This window comes from Xyrauchen texanus, chromosome 17 (assembly GCF_025860055.1).
Source record: "Xyrauchen texanus isolate HMW12.3.18 chromosome 17, RBS_HiC_50CHRs, whole genome shotgun sequence".
NCBI classification, from domain to species: domain Eukaryota; kingdom Metazoa; phylum Chordata; class Actinopteri; order Cypriniformes; family Catostomidae; genus Xyrauchen; species Xyrauchen texanus.
The window spans coordinates 16,610,753-16,627,082 of NC_068292.1; the positions used below are offsets into that span (position 1 = coordinate 16,610,753).

Below are 16,330 nucleotides of genomic sequence, written 5' to 3' on the forward strand. Positions count from 1 at the left end.
AACAAATGAACAAATCTCTTGATTTTATCTGACTATATTGTATAGTGTATAAATATTTATGACTTTACCTCGGTCCACAATCGAATCTAATGTCGGCTTTAAGGTCCGGTGGCAGTTTCCATCAAACAATGAGACAAGAAAGATTATTGGAAGTGCTTACAACTTGTCTTATATAACACAGAGGAAGGAATTTTCTTTATTTGTTACAATCATTTGTCGTAATTTTCACAATGTGTGTTTGCCCACACAATAACTGAAGCTCACGACTAAATTTCACAATAATTAAACATTACTAAACAGGTCTGGTCAGATTAGTCATCACTAGTCAGTAACAGGACCGGAAAACCCCATTCAACCCTTCACAGAGGAAGTGATGTGCCTCAAATCTAGGAAGTAAATGTAAAGTCAAGTCAAGTCAAGTGGTGTAGTAGTACATGTAAAGGAAAACATACAGTACATTTTGAAAAAAAGTTATTATAAGATTTACACATTTTTAATTGCTTGTAATATTAATCTTTTGACCTCCTAATAAACACTCTAGCTTTCTTTTTGACCTTAGTAAATTGCTTCTTAACACGTGATTCACATACAACTGTATTATTGCTGGGTGATTTTAATATCCATGTTGACACTGACTCAACTATTTCTAACGAGTTGAAGTCTAAACTTGATTGTTTCAATTTTACTCAGCATATACATTTTCCAACTCTTTGTCAAAGGCACACACTGGATTTGGTTGGCTCAACAATCTGTCTGTATTGGGAACCTTCGATGGTACAGTACTTTCCACAGTGCAACAATTAACTCCCTTCTGGAAGACCATGCACCTGTTAAGTGTAGACTGGTTCCTTCTTCTCATTCCTTCCCATGGTATAAGCCTGAATTGTGGGCTATGAAAGCAAGGACCAGAGTCTACGTGTAAGCCGGCTCTTCAGGAAAACAGTTTTTTCTGTTTACTCTGTGGCTCTCTCTGATCACATTTCACAATACAAAGCTGCCCTGAACGCTGCACAGGCTAACAATTTTTTGACCCTGCTCCAACTCCTCTTAAACGCTCTTTTCATGCTATCATTACACCAATCTCTCACCTGATTACTGCCTCAGGTATTTTTCCATTATCATTAAAAACTGCGGCTGTCACCACTAGTTAAGAAAGACGGTTCTGACCCTTCTGTACTACAGTATTACAGGCCTATTTCCAACTTTCCTTTTGTGGCCAAAATACTTGAGAGAGTGGTTGCTTCTCAACTGCAGGAACACATAATTTCTAACAATCTCTTTGAAGCCTTTAAGTCATGTTTAAGAGCTACACAGCACGGAAACGGCATTATTACTACTAGGCACTATCATCTCAGCAGATACAGGTTCACTTAATATTCTACTTGTACTAGACCTTAGTTCAGCTTTTGACACGGTATGCCATAAAATCCTTCTCACTCATCTTTCAGCTATAGGCATCTCCTTAAATCTTAAATCGCCTTCAGTGCATTCAGAATTCTGCAGCTATATTTCTTTCTTCCAGTAAAAATTTTGCTCACATCTCTCCCATACTTCGATACCTCCACTGGTTACCAATCACCTATCGCATTCAATTCAAGATATTGATTATTATTTTTAAAGCTCTTCACTCACTTGCTCCACAATACATAAATGATCTGCTTAGCCCTTACACTACCGCTCGCACTTTGAGATCCACTGGTGTAAATCTCCTGAATGTCCCGAAGTTTAGGTTGTCTTATATGGGAGGCAGGTCATTCACGGCTGTTGCTCCTCGACTCTGAAACACTCTACCACAACCTCTCTGGGATCTCACCACTCTCTCTCCTTTTTTAAATCACTAAAACTCATCTCTTCTATTGGCTCTTAGTTATTTTCTTTCTGTGTGTACATGTTTGTGTGTATTTGTTTTATTCATATATTTACTCCTTTGTAAAGCGACCTTGAGTTTAAGAAAGGTGCTATTAAAATAAATGTAATAGTAGTAGTAGTAGTAGTAGTAATAGTAGTAGTAGTAGTAGTAGTATATTAAACACACATTTTTTGCCCTCAAGGAATATACTGGAATAAGTCACCAACAAAATATGACTTACAGTAAATTCCAGTAAATTGTCTGACTCGCAAGGGAAGTTGAACTCTCTAATGATACCATGCTAGATTTTTCCTCAGCACAAAATTATGCTTGTATTGTAAATGTCATGCTTTGCACATACTGTAATTGATAAGAGACTCAAAAATTATTTGGTTACTCTCTTTTTATTACAGTGTATTTTGCCTATGTCTAACTTCCAGTAATCCCTGTGTTTGGCCATTTTGTTTTTTTGCTCCATTCTTTGATTCTGTGCTTTTAATTAATCAAACTTAATTGGGAGTTCACTCTCAAATTATTGACAGGGGAATATTCCAGGATGGCTAAATATTTTAATTTGAACAGTTGATAGAATGTGTGTATTTTTATTCAACAAAGGGGGGCTAAAATTACTTTTTTACTGATGGTGTTCTTCCAGTGTTTAATGCAGAAATAGTCTCCTTGAGAAACTCTTGCTCAACTCTACTGTACAGTTTGCCAAGGCATGCCTTAGTAGAGATGAAAAAGGTCACAATGCTAATAGAGCTGTATATATATATCATAATCTACACACCCTTAACTTGAGAATATAAACCAGAGATGGGGTTCAAACCCACGAGGACTATTGCAGGCTGTTTTGACATTTAATTATGTAAATATCTTATGTAAGGTTAAGGCAGCGAGATACCTTGATTTGGGGCCAATTAATGAAACTTCAGTCCGTATTGAGCTTTAAGAAGTTAGCATCCATCCAAAATCTTAAGTCATGGTGGCATGCAATTAGTGACGGTGGTGGGAATGGTATAGAGGAACGATAACTGACAACTCTGAAGCTCCATAAAGCACATAAAGCATAAAAATAATCCATACAACTACAGTGGTTAAATCCATGCCTTCTGAAGCGATATGATAGGTATGGGTGAGAAACAGATCAAAATGTAAGACTTTATTTTACTGTAAGTCTACACTTTCATTTTCCCTTCCACATTCTGGTGTTAAAATTACTTTCACATTCAGCCTCTTACTAGTTGGGGCTGGTTAAAGGTGGATATTTAAAATTAAAAAAATAACTTATTGTAAATATTTACAATTCTTCCCATAAGGCCTGCACCCCTGAGACTTCTCTTTACTGTTGTACATTAAACTGGTGTTGAGTGGGTAGAATTCAATGAAGCTGTCAGCTGAGGACATGTGAGGCATCTATTTCTCAAACTGATGTACTTATCCTCTTGTTTAGTTGTACATCTGGCCTTCCACATCTCTATCTGTCTTTGTTAGAGCCAGTTGTGCTTTGTCTTTGAAGACTGCAGTGTAAACTTTGTATGAAATCTTCAGTTTTTTGGCAATTTCAAGCATTGCATAGCCTTCATTCCACAAAACAATGATTGACTGACAGGTTTCTAGAGAAGGTTGTTTCTTTTTTGCCATTTTTGACCTAATATTGATCTTAAGACATGACAGTCTATTGCATAATGTGGCAAATCAAAAACAAGCACAAAGACAATGTTAAGCTTCATTTAACAAACCAAATATCTTTCAACTGTGTTTGATATAATGGCAAGTGATTTTCTAGTACCAAATTATTAATTTAGCATGATTACTCGAGGATAAGGTGTTGGAGTGAAGGCTCCTGGAAATGGGGCCTGTCTAGATTTGATAAAAAATGACTTTTTTCAAATAGTGATGGTGCTGTTGTTTTCACATCAGTGATGTCCTGACTATACTTTATGATCAGTTGAATGTCACGTTGGTGAATTAAAGTACCAATTTCCTTCCAAAACAGCTTTTTTTTATTGTTTAATTGCAGTGTATTTTGTCTATGTCTAACTTCCAGTAAACCTTGCTCAACTCTGTACAGTTTGTCATGTTGTATTAGAGATGAAAAAGGGTATAAACACAATGCTAATAGATCTTTAAATAATTGCATAACCTGTCTACACCCTTTGCCATCTCTAGATTGCCTACAACCTTGAGACTAGACTCCATAGGTGATTTCTGCCTAGAAGGGAACCGTCGGGCTAGAAACTCTCAGAAGATTTGCATTTGCTGATACTAAAGTTTAGGGTTAGAGGTTTAGGGCTATATGGATAGGTTAGTATTGGTAGGTGTAGAGTTTCTTTGAGACTATATATAAACAACACAGTATATGAATGTAATTTGCGACTTTCCGCAAGGTTCCCTTCTACACACGGGCTTCAGTTCCATGAGGATCTGAGGCCATTAACACCTTAATTTTTTAACCAACCTGGTTACAAGTCCTCTAAACACACATGCACTGTCAAAATTACGGTCAATTATCTGGAAAGCATCACATTATAATTATTGGGTACACACATTTCATAACCATGAAAATTTGGTTTTGCTATAATATGCTGCATAAAATGTATCCTCTAGAAATCCACTGGAATCTTTACTATCCCATATTGCCAAAGGAGAAGACTTCATATTCAAAATGCTGAATTGGGGGGCTCTTTTCAACTGTGATATATACCAAGAAAGTTGTTTCTTGTGGTTAAATTGTATTTGTTTAACAAGACTGATTTCTTTTCTTGTTGATTTTACATCATAAATTTGGGTAGCAGGACAATGCCCAAGTTATGATGTCCGGGAATGTATTCATACTAAAGAACATCTTTAATTAACAGCCAAAAAGCATGTTCTTAAAGGAATATCAATACAAGCTGACTTCAATCGATAGCATTTGTGGCATAATATTGATTACCACAAAAAATGATTTAGACATGTTTCAAATCAAGGTAACAGTGAGTCACTTACAACGGAAGTGAATCAGGTCAAATTTTGGAGGGTTTTAATGAAGAAATGTGACGCTTATAAATTAAATGCACTTCATGAATTCTTCTGTTAAACTTTGTGTATTATTTCAGCTGTAAAGTTGTTTAAATCATTGTTTTTCTGTTGTTTAGGGTGTAGAGTTTATGGTATTATTTCGTCATGGCAACAAAGTTGTAAAACTGGATGTAATGCTATTCAGCTAATGTTAATCATGTTAACAAGCATAGCCTACTGCTTGTGGGTATACTTTTGAGACAGTTTAATGTTTTCAGATTAGTCCCATTCACTTACAACCGATTTTTTTCTTCCTTTTTTGGGACGAGTCAAAATTTATTTAAGTGGTAATCAACATTATGCCCAAATGCTTTTGATTGAGCTTAACTTGTAGGCTATTGAACCCAGAATATTCCTTTAATTGTTGAAATACAGAATGCAAATTTGAACGCAGCTAGTTTCCTATATTGTCCGTGTCAAACAAAAACAAACAAACAAACAAATATAAATAAATTACACTAATGTAAAACACAGTGAGCGATGCAGATCAAAGTCAAGGCTTTGATGCCACTAGTTTAACACTTGTGTATGTGTTCAGGATTAACAGTATATCTTGTGTACTGAGGAACATTGTGTAACGCTCTTTGCATTTTTACAAAAATAAATACAAATTATTTATATACTTATATATTCAAAGCTTTTATTTTGAAATTCCGTGTTTCCGGTTGTCGTTAGAGTTTCACATTGTTACGCTGCTGACGGCGATTTAATTGCTATTGTTAGCAGGCTAGCTCTTCAGTGAATACTCAGGTGAAAGTGCATTGAGAAACACTTGATATATGTAAACGAGAAGCACGTTGACGAGTAAGAAACGGTTTGTACACGTGCCATTAAGTGGATGAAATCCAGCTTTAAATGGGATGATGTTGTCCAGATAACGACGAGGAACGACTGAATGTTTAATTGCTAGCCTAATGTATTAGCCAGTTTGTCATCTTAATTAATTAAGCAAATGCGTACTCATTGCATCTGCATCTCTTACTAAGAATAAGCTAACTATTATTTATAGATGGGTTCAACTCATGGCTTAACGTGTCTCGTTGTTTTTATGAATGTTTTGGTTGTGGATCGCTGGTGTTGAGTTTTGGTAGTTACTGGCTGTCAGTCTATCATTTGACTGTTTTTCGCGCGCGCGTGTGTTCAGGAATAAGAGAACACTAGGATGCTGTGCACCATCTGACACCAGCTTAGATCATTGCTAAACCATTTCTTTATGTGACGCTCTACTGCATGCATATCTGAATTTAACATTGTTTAAAGAAAATGTTATTTTACATCTGCATTTTGTCATTACTAGTTTTTTCAAGCATTTCAATGCTTTTGAGACTTTGCAAAAAAGTGAAGGGCATGAGTTTAAGCAGATATGATGGATATTTTGGGATGTCTTTGCCTATATAGATTAAAACTGAACTAACAGAAGTATGAACGATGCGGAATCAGCCACGAGAAAGCACGCAAATTCACGAGAGCTACAGAGTGAGTGCACACATAATCTGAATTATATTTGACTAATAATGCATGTGTGAGCTGATGTCACATCAAAAATGACCCATGACACCTTTGAATGTGTAATGAGAATAATGTGCATCTTAAATGTCTTTTATTCCTCTTTCTTTAGCTCCCAAGAATGAGGATGCATATGAAATCTCCATTCCCTTTGAAGATAACAACTTTGAGCAGCAGGGAGGTTTTTACAACCAGAATGAACAGAACTTTGATGGTTCGTTCAGATCATTATGATCCATTTTATGAATTGAGTTTTTGGAAATTATTAAGTTCTGTATGTTAATATGTGACAGTGTATGCTTGTGTTCCTCTGTGTTGTAATGCAGGTACTAATCCGCCAGCACCAGGCAGCTCGTACCTGTTAATCACCAACTTGCGCACCCAACTGCAGATCTCACTGGAAAAAAACTCATGGCTGCAGAAACGCATCGAAGACCTGGAGGAGGAGAGAGACTTCCTGCGATGCCAGCTTGATCGCTTTATTTTCTCAACTAAGAGTCAGGAAAGCAATGGTGAGTTGTAAAGTCATGCTGCATAAAAGATAATTTTCCAATTAAAGGAATAGTTCACCCAAAAATGAAAATTCTCTCATCATTTACTCACCCTCATGCCATCCCAGATGTGTATGACTTTCTTTATTCTTTAGAACACATATTAAGATTTTTAGAAGAATATCTCAGCTCTGTAGGTCCATACAATGCAAGTGAATGGGTGTCAACATTTTGAAGCTCTAAAATCCACTTAAGGGCAACATAAAAGTGCTCCAGACGACTCTGGTGGTTAAATCAATGTCTTTAGAAGTGATATGATTAGTGTGGGTCAGAAACAGATCAATATTTAAGTCATTTTTTACTATGAATTCTCCTCCCTGCTCAGTCAGTATCCACTATAACTTTCACATTCTACTTTTGTTTTTTGCGATTCACATTCTTCATGCATAACTCCCCCTACTGGAGAGATGAGAATTTATTATGAAAAAAAGGACTTAAATATTGATCTGTTTCTTACCCACACCTGTCATATTTTGTCTGAACATAGGGATTTAACCACTGGAGTCATATAGATTACTTTTATGCACCCTTTATGTGGATTTTGGAGCTTCAAAATTTTGGAGCTTCCAACTTTGAAGACCTACAGAGCTGAGAAATAATTCAATTTTTTTTTATTTGTGTTCTGCAGAAGAAAGAACGTCATTGGGATGCCAGTAGGGTGAGAAAATGATGAGAGAATTTTCATTTTTGGGTGAACTATCCCTTTAAGTGTGCTAATTAGAATAGTATTCATTAGAAAGTTTTGAAGGTGCCAGAATCATATATCATGATGTCAGATGTTTCAATTGAACATAAATCTTTCAGGGTGATATCGCAAAGTGTGCAGCGTTGATGATTTGGTCCCTCAAGCCAAATTGATGGAGGCTAAATTAAATTCATATGAATAGTTTAATTAGAAACTCTTTCAGTTGATGGCACTTGCTCCAAAGGCTCTGGATCCACACATTTGTCTAACCATTACAAATAAAGGCCAGACCATTAGTAGTAATATTTCAGTTATAGAGATTTTCTCCTTTCAATGCAGGTAATGATTCCAGGAGTTTTGCTTGGAGGAGGCAGCGAGAGACTGATCGGGGTAACAGACACTTCTTTCTATGCATTATTTTGATCCAGACTTTGTAAAACCATAACACCCTGCTGTTTTTATAAGATGCTTATTTTCATTGTGAATATCTGATCAATGTCCTCGCTATGTTGTTTTAACATGGTAAGGGGTAAAGTCCCTACTGTAATATAAAGAGCAGCAGAATTAATTCAGTTGGTCTTTAATCATTAACGTTTCAGATCAACAAGCAGAGAGCCAGCGGTCGGCCCACCGCCGATCATTCCAGCAGAGGCCAACCCAACAGACCTCAGCCAATCACAAGGTCATGAGCTCTTGCCCGGGTCCAGTTAGTGTTCAGATTAATTCCATGTTTGGACCTGCCCACCCTCAGACTCTTTTACAGGGCCACAGTGGCAGCACCAGCAGCAGCTGTAGTAGCAACAACAGATCCCTTGAACTGCATGGTGGGTCTTAATATTGAATTTTTTACCCGTGCTTTACCTTTATTATTTTTGTTCAACCTACTGTATGTGCCTAGAATATGCATATACACTCCCAATACCATCCAAAATGCCATAAATCAAGTTAAGCTCAGTTAACACCACTCTTTGTCTCTCTCCACTGGCTACCGGTTCATGCACGTACTAAATTCAAGGCCCTGATGCTGGCATACAAAACAGTCACTGGGTCTGCTCCAGCATACCTAAAAACATTTATGCAGAGCTACGTTCCCACCAGAAGCCTGCGGTCGGCTAAGGAACGTCGCCTTGTCGTACCAAAACATAGAGGCACCAGAACACTTTCCCAGACTTTGTTTCATAATACCACGTTGGTGGAATGACATTCCCAACTCAATCCAGGAAGCTAACTATCTTCAAAAAATGGCTAAAAACACAGCTTTTCCAAAAGCACTTAACCGGTCACTTAAAAAAAAAAAAAAACTTCTTGTTGCACTTAAATCTGTTTTGTATACTATTCTGATGATAGTGAAACTTTGTAGTATGGCACTTTTTGTACCACTGTCTCCGTAATATTTATCCTTTTGTAAGTCTCTTTGGATAAAAGCGTCTGCCAAATGAACAAATGTAAATGTTAACAGTATTTGTGGCATAATTTTGATTTACACAAAAAATGTTTTCGACTCGTTCCTGGTTTATATATATATATACACAGCTGTGACCAAAAGTATTGGCAGTAACATAAATTTAGTGTTTCACAAAGTTTTCTGCTTCAATTGTTGTGGTGTTGATTCACATTGTTTCTAGATTATTGTGCAGAGTGATCAGATGCATTTTAAGTCATTGCAAAAAGATTCATTGGCCAAAAAAAAAAAAAAGAACTTTATCACAAAAACCCAAATTTCACAGTTTTTTTGGTCCTGGCACAAAACGACCAGCTAACATCATTTCACTAATCATATCAATAGCACCTGGGATAGTGTGAACGAGTACTAGTCATGTGAAATCACTCTATCGTTCTGGTTGGATTATAAGAGCAGACTGATTGCTATAAAAGGAGGGAAGAAGTTCTTCCAATCATTGTGATCGTGTAAGCAATGGTTACTTCTAAATAAAGACATGCAGCCATCATCGCTTTGCATCAAAATGGCCTCACATGCAAAGAAATTGCTGCAAAGAATATTGCACCTGAAAGAACCATTCACCGGATCATGAAAAATGATATTTTTTTTTGTCGTCATCAACATTATGCCACAAATACTGTTAGTTGAGCTTAATTTTTGTTGAACCCAAAGCATGGTTATTGACTAATGCTGATAATATCAACATGGCCAAATATTTTATGACTTATCATCATTGCCAATACATTGGTTTGTCGTGACAAATGTAAGTTTCTCTATATTCACTGTTGTAGTATGATCAGGACATCTTAAGACTCCTGACTCAAGATTGCTGTACATCATCTTCTGCTTCCATAGAATCACTCTCTCTTCTGGGAGATGATGATGAATACCTGGAGGATAGTTACCTGGAGGAAGAGGAAATGATGTCTGGAGAGGATGTTATATCAGAAAACATGTCACTACAGAATATGGGTGCAGCTGCAAGACCCACCGGCACTCATCCAGCTCTGAAGACGAGCAGGGTCTTCAGAATTCCCAGAGGGAGAGAGAGACAGCGAGGTGAGCGTGACCGTTCAGAGTGTGGCAAAGACGAAAGAAACTATGTGTGCGCTTACATGCACATCAATATGCTGACAACTTCCAAAAATCATCTAATTCGACTCATTTGTGTTTACATGAGATTTGCAATTATTGTGTTTCGACATTACAAGTAAACAGACATGTTAAAATTAGGATAAGTCAAGTGTTTACATGCAGAGCGAAATCAGGGTATTGGGCAAATATTTCGGTGATAAAATGTTGTTCAAGGCATTTACATGACATTACATGTTATTAGGTACCTGTATAATCAGTGTTCATGTAAACACTCAATAAGGTCCTTTTGTATGGCTGGGGGCTTTTTCTCTATCTAAAGGCATTTTCTGTTTTTTTGTCTCCTTGTCAAACAATTGTTACAGTGAAAGATGCAGCAGGTGTGTTGTTCCGCTATAAAAAGATCCTTGTGACGTACCAGAGGCTAAAGAACATGTCCAAGGCCTTCCAGATCCACGGAGTCGATCGAAACACTGTGGCCTCTACCACACCAATTGCTGAGCTTCTGCTGGTAGCCCCGGAGAAGGTGGCTGAGGTGGGCGAGTTTGACCCGTCCAAAGAAAAGCTTCTGGACTACGCCCGCCGCTGTTACATCGCCCTCGACCCCCAGACTCTCAGCAAAGTGCAAGCTCTGAAGAAAAACAACCTGCTACTGCCTATCTCCTACAGGTATTAATACATACTGTATAAGCAAGGGAGTAGGAGTCATTATAACACTTTGACACTCTTCTAGAAGATAATCATTCATCCATAATTAAGTGTTCCTAGATGTTTCCCAATTATAAATAGTGATTTAATACTGAAAAGGAAATGGTATGTATCTCCTTGTAAAGTGATTTAGATTTAGAAAGGCTAAGCCTCCTTTGTCAATTGGTCTATGTAACTTACTGAAATGCAACCAAGGTCATTTACCATTCCAAATAAAAGACTTAGATATTCTTTAAAATAGGAGAGAGAGTAGAAGATAATTGAATTTGGGGATATAAGTAACTTTTATAACATTGACCTTCCCTGACATAGATTTAGTGAAGCCCACCTATCCACATCACAAGAGAACCTTTTCATTAATGGTTCAAAATGAACTCCAACTTAATCCCTCAAATTTGCTGGAAATAAAATGCCTAAATACCTAATGCCAGATTTGAAAGCTGAGGCAGGACAATATGCTTTCAGAAAAAGAGCTTCCAATTTAGAACAATTCACCCTATACCCTGAAAATTCGGAGAAAGAATTAATAATTCTATGGAGGCTAGGCATGGATCTTTTAGGGTCAGAGACAAATAATAATATATCATCTGCATAATGTAGAAGTTTATGCACCACACCTCCTGCTACAATGCCAGGAAAATCATCCTCTTTTCTTATTGCGGCTGCTAATGATTCCAGAGCAAGACAGAACAATAAAGGGGTGAGAGGACCCTTCCGGGTTCCCCTACAAAGAGAAAAAGAAATCTGAAATTAATCCATTCGTTTGCACTGTCACTACTTGTTGTTTATAAAATAACTTAATTCACCCAATAAAAGTGTTCCCAAACTAAATTTACAAAATCTTAAAAAAAAAATAGTCCCATTCCACTTTATCAAATGCCTTCTTGGTGTCAAGTGAGATTTCATCAGTCGGGGTCTGATCATTCGCTACTGAACACATAATATTTGTAAAATATCTAATATTATCAGAAGAACTATGACCATGTAAAAACCCCACTTGATCTATATGTATTATCAATGTGTAATTACTCTTTTTAATCTATTAGCCAGAATTTAGACATTATTTTTTACATCTAACTGGATCAGGGAAATTGGACGATAACTCTTCATTTGGGTCTTTTTTAAGAATGAGACTGTTCAGGGCTTATGTCATGGTTGGCGGTATTTCACCTTTCTTTAATGACTATGTGTAAACTTCTAACATAAATGGAGCCAGTTTTGTGACATAAGATCTAAAAAATGTCTGTGGCAAAACCATTTGGCCCTGGTGCCTTACCTATTGGCAAGGCTTTAATTACCTCAACAAGCTCCTCCAAAAATGTTTGAGGCAAGAAAGTATTTTTGATCATTCCTCAATTTAGGAAGTTCTAATGGCTCTACAAAGTTGCTAATATCCTCCTCAAAAGACGTGGACGTGGAACTATAAAGATCGCAATATAGATGGCATCTTGAGAAAGGAAATGATGTGGATGTATGGAAGCAACATCTCAAGACATCAGCCAGGAAGTTAAAGCTGGGTCGCAAATGGGTCTTCCAAATGGACAATGACCCTAAGCATACTTCCAAAGTTGTGGTAAAATGGCTTAAGGACAATAAAGTCAAAGTATTGGAGTGGCCAACGTAAAGCCCTGACCACAATCTGATAGAAATCAGTTACACCAGTTCTGTCTGGAGGAATGGGCCAAAATTCCAGCAACTTATTGTGAGAAGTTTGTGGAAGGCTACCCATAAAGTTTGACCCAAGTTAAACTATATAAAGGCAATACTACCAAATACTAACAAAGTGTATGTAAACTTCTGACCCACTGGGAATGTGATGAAAGCTGAAATAAATAATTCTTTCTACTATTATTCTGACATTTCACATTCTTAATATAAAGTAGTGATCCTAACTGACCTAAGACAGGGAATGTTTTCTATGATTGAATGTCAGGAATTGTGAAAAACTGAGTTTAAATGTATTTGGATAAGGTGTATGTAAACTTCTGACTTCAACTGTATATAATTTTGTTTTTGTTTTCCACACTTTTTTCTTAACATAAAGCATGCTATTAAATTGTTCATAAATAAAATTGTAATTAAATTGGCTCCAGTAAACAATAACATCAAAACCATAAAGTGAGCAAATGAGATCTACAGCAAGTTAACAAAGGGAGAAAAAAATATTACGGAAAAAAAACGTCAGGCAGGAGCAAGTGGGCAGACAACAGAACAACAAAACCTCTCGGGCTGCATCAGTATCGGTAAAATGCATGATGTTTAGTCTGTATTGTTGATTGAGTGCAGGCAAAGTTACACACTCACTCCGTTGATTTAATGAAGGCCATATCTTGTCGTGGGCATGTAAAAGTCTTACGCCCATCCTTGCTGTCAGTTCTCAGCTTTGCCAAATAGAGTAGTGCGAAGCTTACCTTCTGTTGGTGCAGCAGTTATTTTACACTCTTTGAATCCTTCCCACTTCGCTTGAGTCGATCTAGAAAGTCCAGAAAAACCATGATGTTTTGGTCCGCCCAGCTCTATATTCTTCACCACTCGTAGTAGAAAGTCTCTTGTCAGCCAACCGCAAGAATCTTGCCAGAATAGATCGGGGTCTGTCATCCGCTGCGTGAAGCTAATTGAGAGCTGTGAGTGCGTGCTCTATCTCGAGTCGGCGGCCGGCTGTATCATTCAAATTTGGAATAAGCCCTTCCAAAAACTTGACCTTCCTTTCCCTCTGGGACTCCAACAAAACTAACATTATTATGCCTGCTCCGATTTTCCATATCCTCTAGTTATTCCCACAAGCGTTCCACATCAGCCTTGGTAGCAGGCAGTTTAGCCTGTAGCTTTCTTTCGGCTGACTCTGGAAACTCGTCCTGTTTTTCAACATCATTCATCTTTGTGATCAGGGTGGAAAGTTTCACCTCCATAGATGTGATCAGTCAATGTATTTCTGCGAGGCCCTCCATGTCGATCGATTTTCGTCAGTGCTTTTTAATATCCCCACAGGCCGACGATTTCAAATTTTTCGACATCCTGCCCTCCCGGCACAGTTTAACAAACAAATCTATAAAATTGCTTAAATGGATAATTGTAGCAAAGTTTACGCGTCGCTTGCCTTTTAAGCAACCAAACCTTGCATAGTGTCACTTGACTCTCGATATTAGTATAGCGTTTCGAAGATTTATACAGAAATTAGTTCTGCTTGTTTTATGTATGAGGCCCATTGTCTAATAATGCAGGATATGATTCCAAAGACCTCTGCCTACTGTAAATGTGTCCTAAATACATATATGCTCACACACATCCTTACATAAACACACACATAAACCCTTTCATATGGACAAAACTGACCCTTGGATTGTCTTTTTTTAATATATATTTTTTTTTTCTTCAGGTTGAAAGCAACTGATAATCGATAATTGGAAGAATACAAGGAGCGACTGATTCTTATCCTGCTGTATCGTGAAACCCCTGCACTGTATTTTATTGTTCTGTAGAACACAGATTTACCATCTCAGCCTCCACATTCTGCTGTTCAGTGTACTCTGAACCAATCTACTATTACCTCTGTTCTCCACGACTCACAACTTTGTATAGGCTGCGTACTTGTGCTTTCTGGTTTGCTATTTTTAATTTCACCCCATTGTTTCATAATGTTGTATCTGTTGAGTGGTTTGGATTAATTGTAGCTACAGTTGAAGGTCCAGAATAGGCCTGACATGATAATTACATTATCGACTTATCATACGATATATGAACATTACCTCAATCATGTTTGCTGACCTCGATATTGCTACTTGTGTTTACATAAGAATGAATGTCACCAACATTTTAACCAGTCGCGCTGCTTCTGATCTCTCATCTGCTCTCTGTGTCATAGACGGGGCTCAGGCAGCTCCTCCACACACAAAGAACAGACAGTGACCGGTGAATATTACGTGTTACTCTAGGTTAATATGTGTTTTAATTGGTGATGTTTCCGTCGACTGCATAATTCCAGCCAGAAAGTTTGGAAGTATAAATGGACTTTGTTTCAAAGCTGCATTCCACAGCTCCAGTGTGGGAACATTTTGGCTTTAAGCTGAAAGAGGAGAGCCCATTAACATGAACAATCCGGCAGGGCTCGTAATTAATGCTTGTCTGCTTGTTCGGGACAAGTGGAAATTTTGAAAGGGCAAGTTAAAGAGAATTTTACTTGCTTGAACAGACAAGTAGCCTGATTAAAATCTCAATAAAGAAAGTTAACTTAATAGCGCGGGATTGCAGGGATTGAGCACAATTTTAATCATTCCTGCATGGTTCACTTTCAAAATGCGGGGAATTCCCTCTATCGCGTCGCCCTCTTTCCCTCTCGCCTTCAAGCTGCGTTCACACTGCCAGCTACTTTGTGGCTGCATGTCGCCAGTGTCTGGCGGTTAGGTCACTAGTGGTGTGTATGGAGAGTCTTAACATTTCGTTTCATTATAATAAATATTATTTTTAAAATATTAGGATCACTTGAGCTCTCACATCTCTCATATTGGCTGTCGCTCCCGAAAGTGGCTCTTCATTTGTATAAAGTTAAACATTTCTCAACTTTGTCACTTTGCTGGACACGCCCTCATCCGGTCCCCAACGGTCGCCATTGCTCGTGTTGCTGGAAGTCGCCAGCTTTCATTGAAAATGAATGAGATGAGGTTGTTTTGTCGCTGCGTGTCACTGTCAGTGTGAATGCAGCTTCACTCATGGTGCAGCATTCAGCAGCTTCAGTGGGGAAGAGTTTATTTACTGAACTTTAGATTTTACATGTATAAACCTGTTAATTGGACATGCAAATGGTGTTGTACCATGTTTCTGTAAGCCAGCGATGGGATAAAACTATTGCTCCTGTTTACAATCTACAAAGTTGTCTTCATCGCAAGCCGCAACTTTGGAGAAATCTAATTTTGTCTCATCAAATCGTGGTGCTCCTTCATAAAACATAAGGCAGAATTAGCAAAAATGCTTTGTGTAATAATACCGCCTGTAGAGTGAAGAGAAAGCTTAAAACTGACTTGTACATCTCTCACTTATCTAGAGCTCATCTAATGAATGTATCCGAAGCATTTTCTCTGCCATGTGAATCGGTCAATTTTAATTAGTATTTAACAATATACATTATAATAATATTAAAACTATAACATTAATAAATCACACACAATGAAAACATTATCTATCTTTAATATGCATATCTGTTTTGAATATACAACAGAACAGATTTTAGCTGCAAGGTTCTCTCAGGACTTTATCTGTTAAAAGTTCAATGCATTTTGTCAATATTAAACAACTGTTTTTAATTAAAATTTGGTAACACTTTACAAAAAGGTTCAATTTGTTAACATTAGTTAAACTACACCATTTAAGAATAAATAACACTTTTATATAATTTATTAAACTTGGTTGATGTTAATTCCAATATACAGTATATTAATACA

At 37.3% G+C, this 16,330-nt stretch overlaps 1 protein-coding gene across 3 annotated transcripts; it reads left to right on the top strand.

The window, feature by feature from the left end:
- Positions 1-5,616: 5,616 nt before the first annotated feature.
- On the top strand, positions 5,617-16,270 carry LOC127657764 (coiled-coil domain-containing protein 106-like). 3 transcript variants are annotated; one of them, XM_052146651.1, is made up of 9 exons: positions 5,617-5,662; positions 6,311-6,388; positions 6,531-6,632; positions 6,745-6,930; positions 7,994-8,044; positions 8,254-8,478; positions 9,951-10,154; positions 10,553-10,856; positions 14,272-16,270. In XM_052146651.1, the coding sequence occupies exons 2-9, from the start codon at positions 6,334-6,336 to the stop codon at positions 14,294-14,296; spliced, it is 1,152 nt and encodes a 383-aa protein (XP_052002611.1). In that variant the 5' UTR covers positions 5,617-5,662; positions 6,311-6,333; the 3' UTR covers positions 14,297-16,270. The 3 variants fall into 3 exon arrangements, with proteins under 3 accessions (XP_052002611.1, XP_052002610.1, XP_052002609.1); XM_052146650.1 differs by having other exon boundaries at positions 5,619-5,726; XM_052146649.1 differs by having other exon boundaries at positions 5,633-5,716.
- Positions 16,271-16,330: the final 60 nt, after the last annotated feature.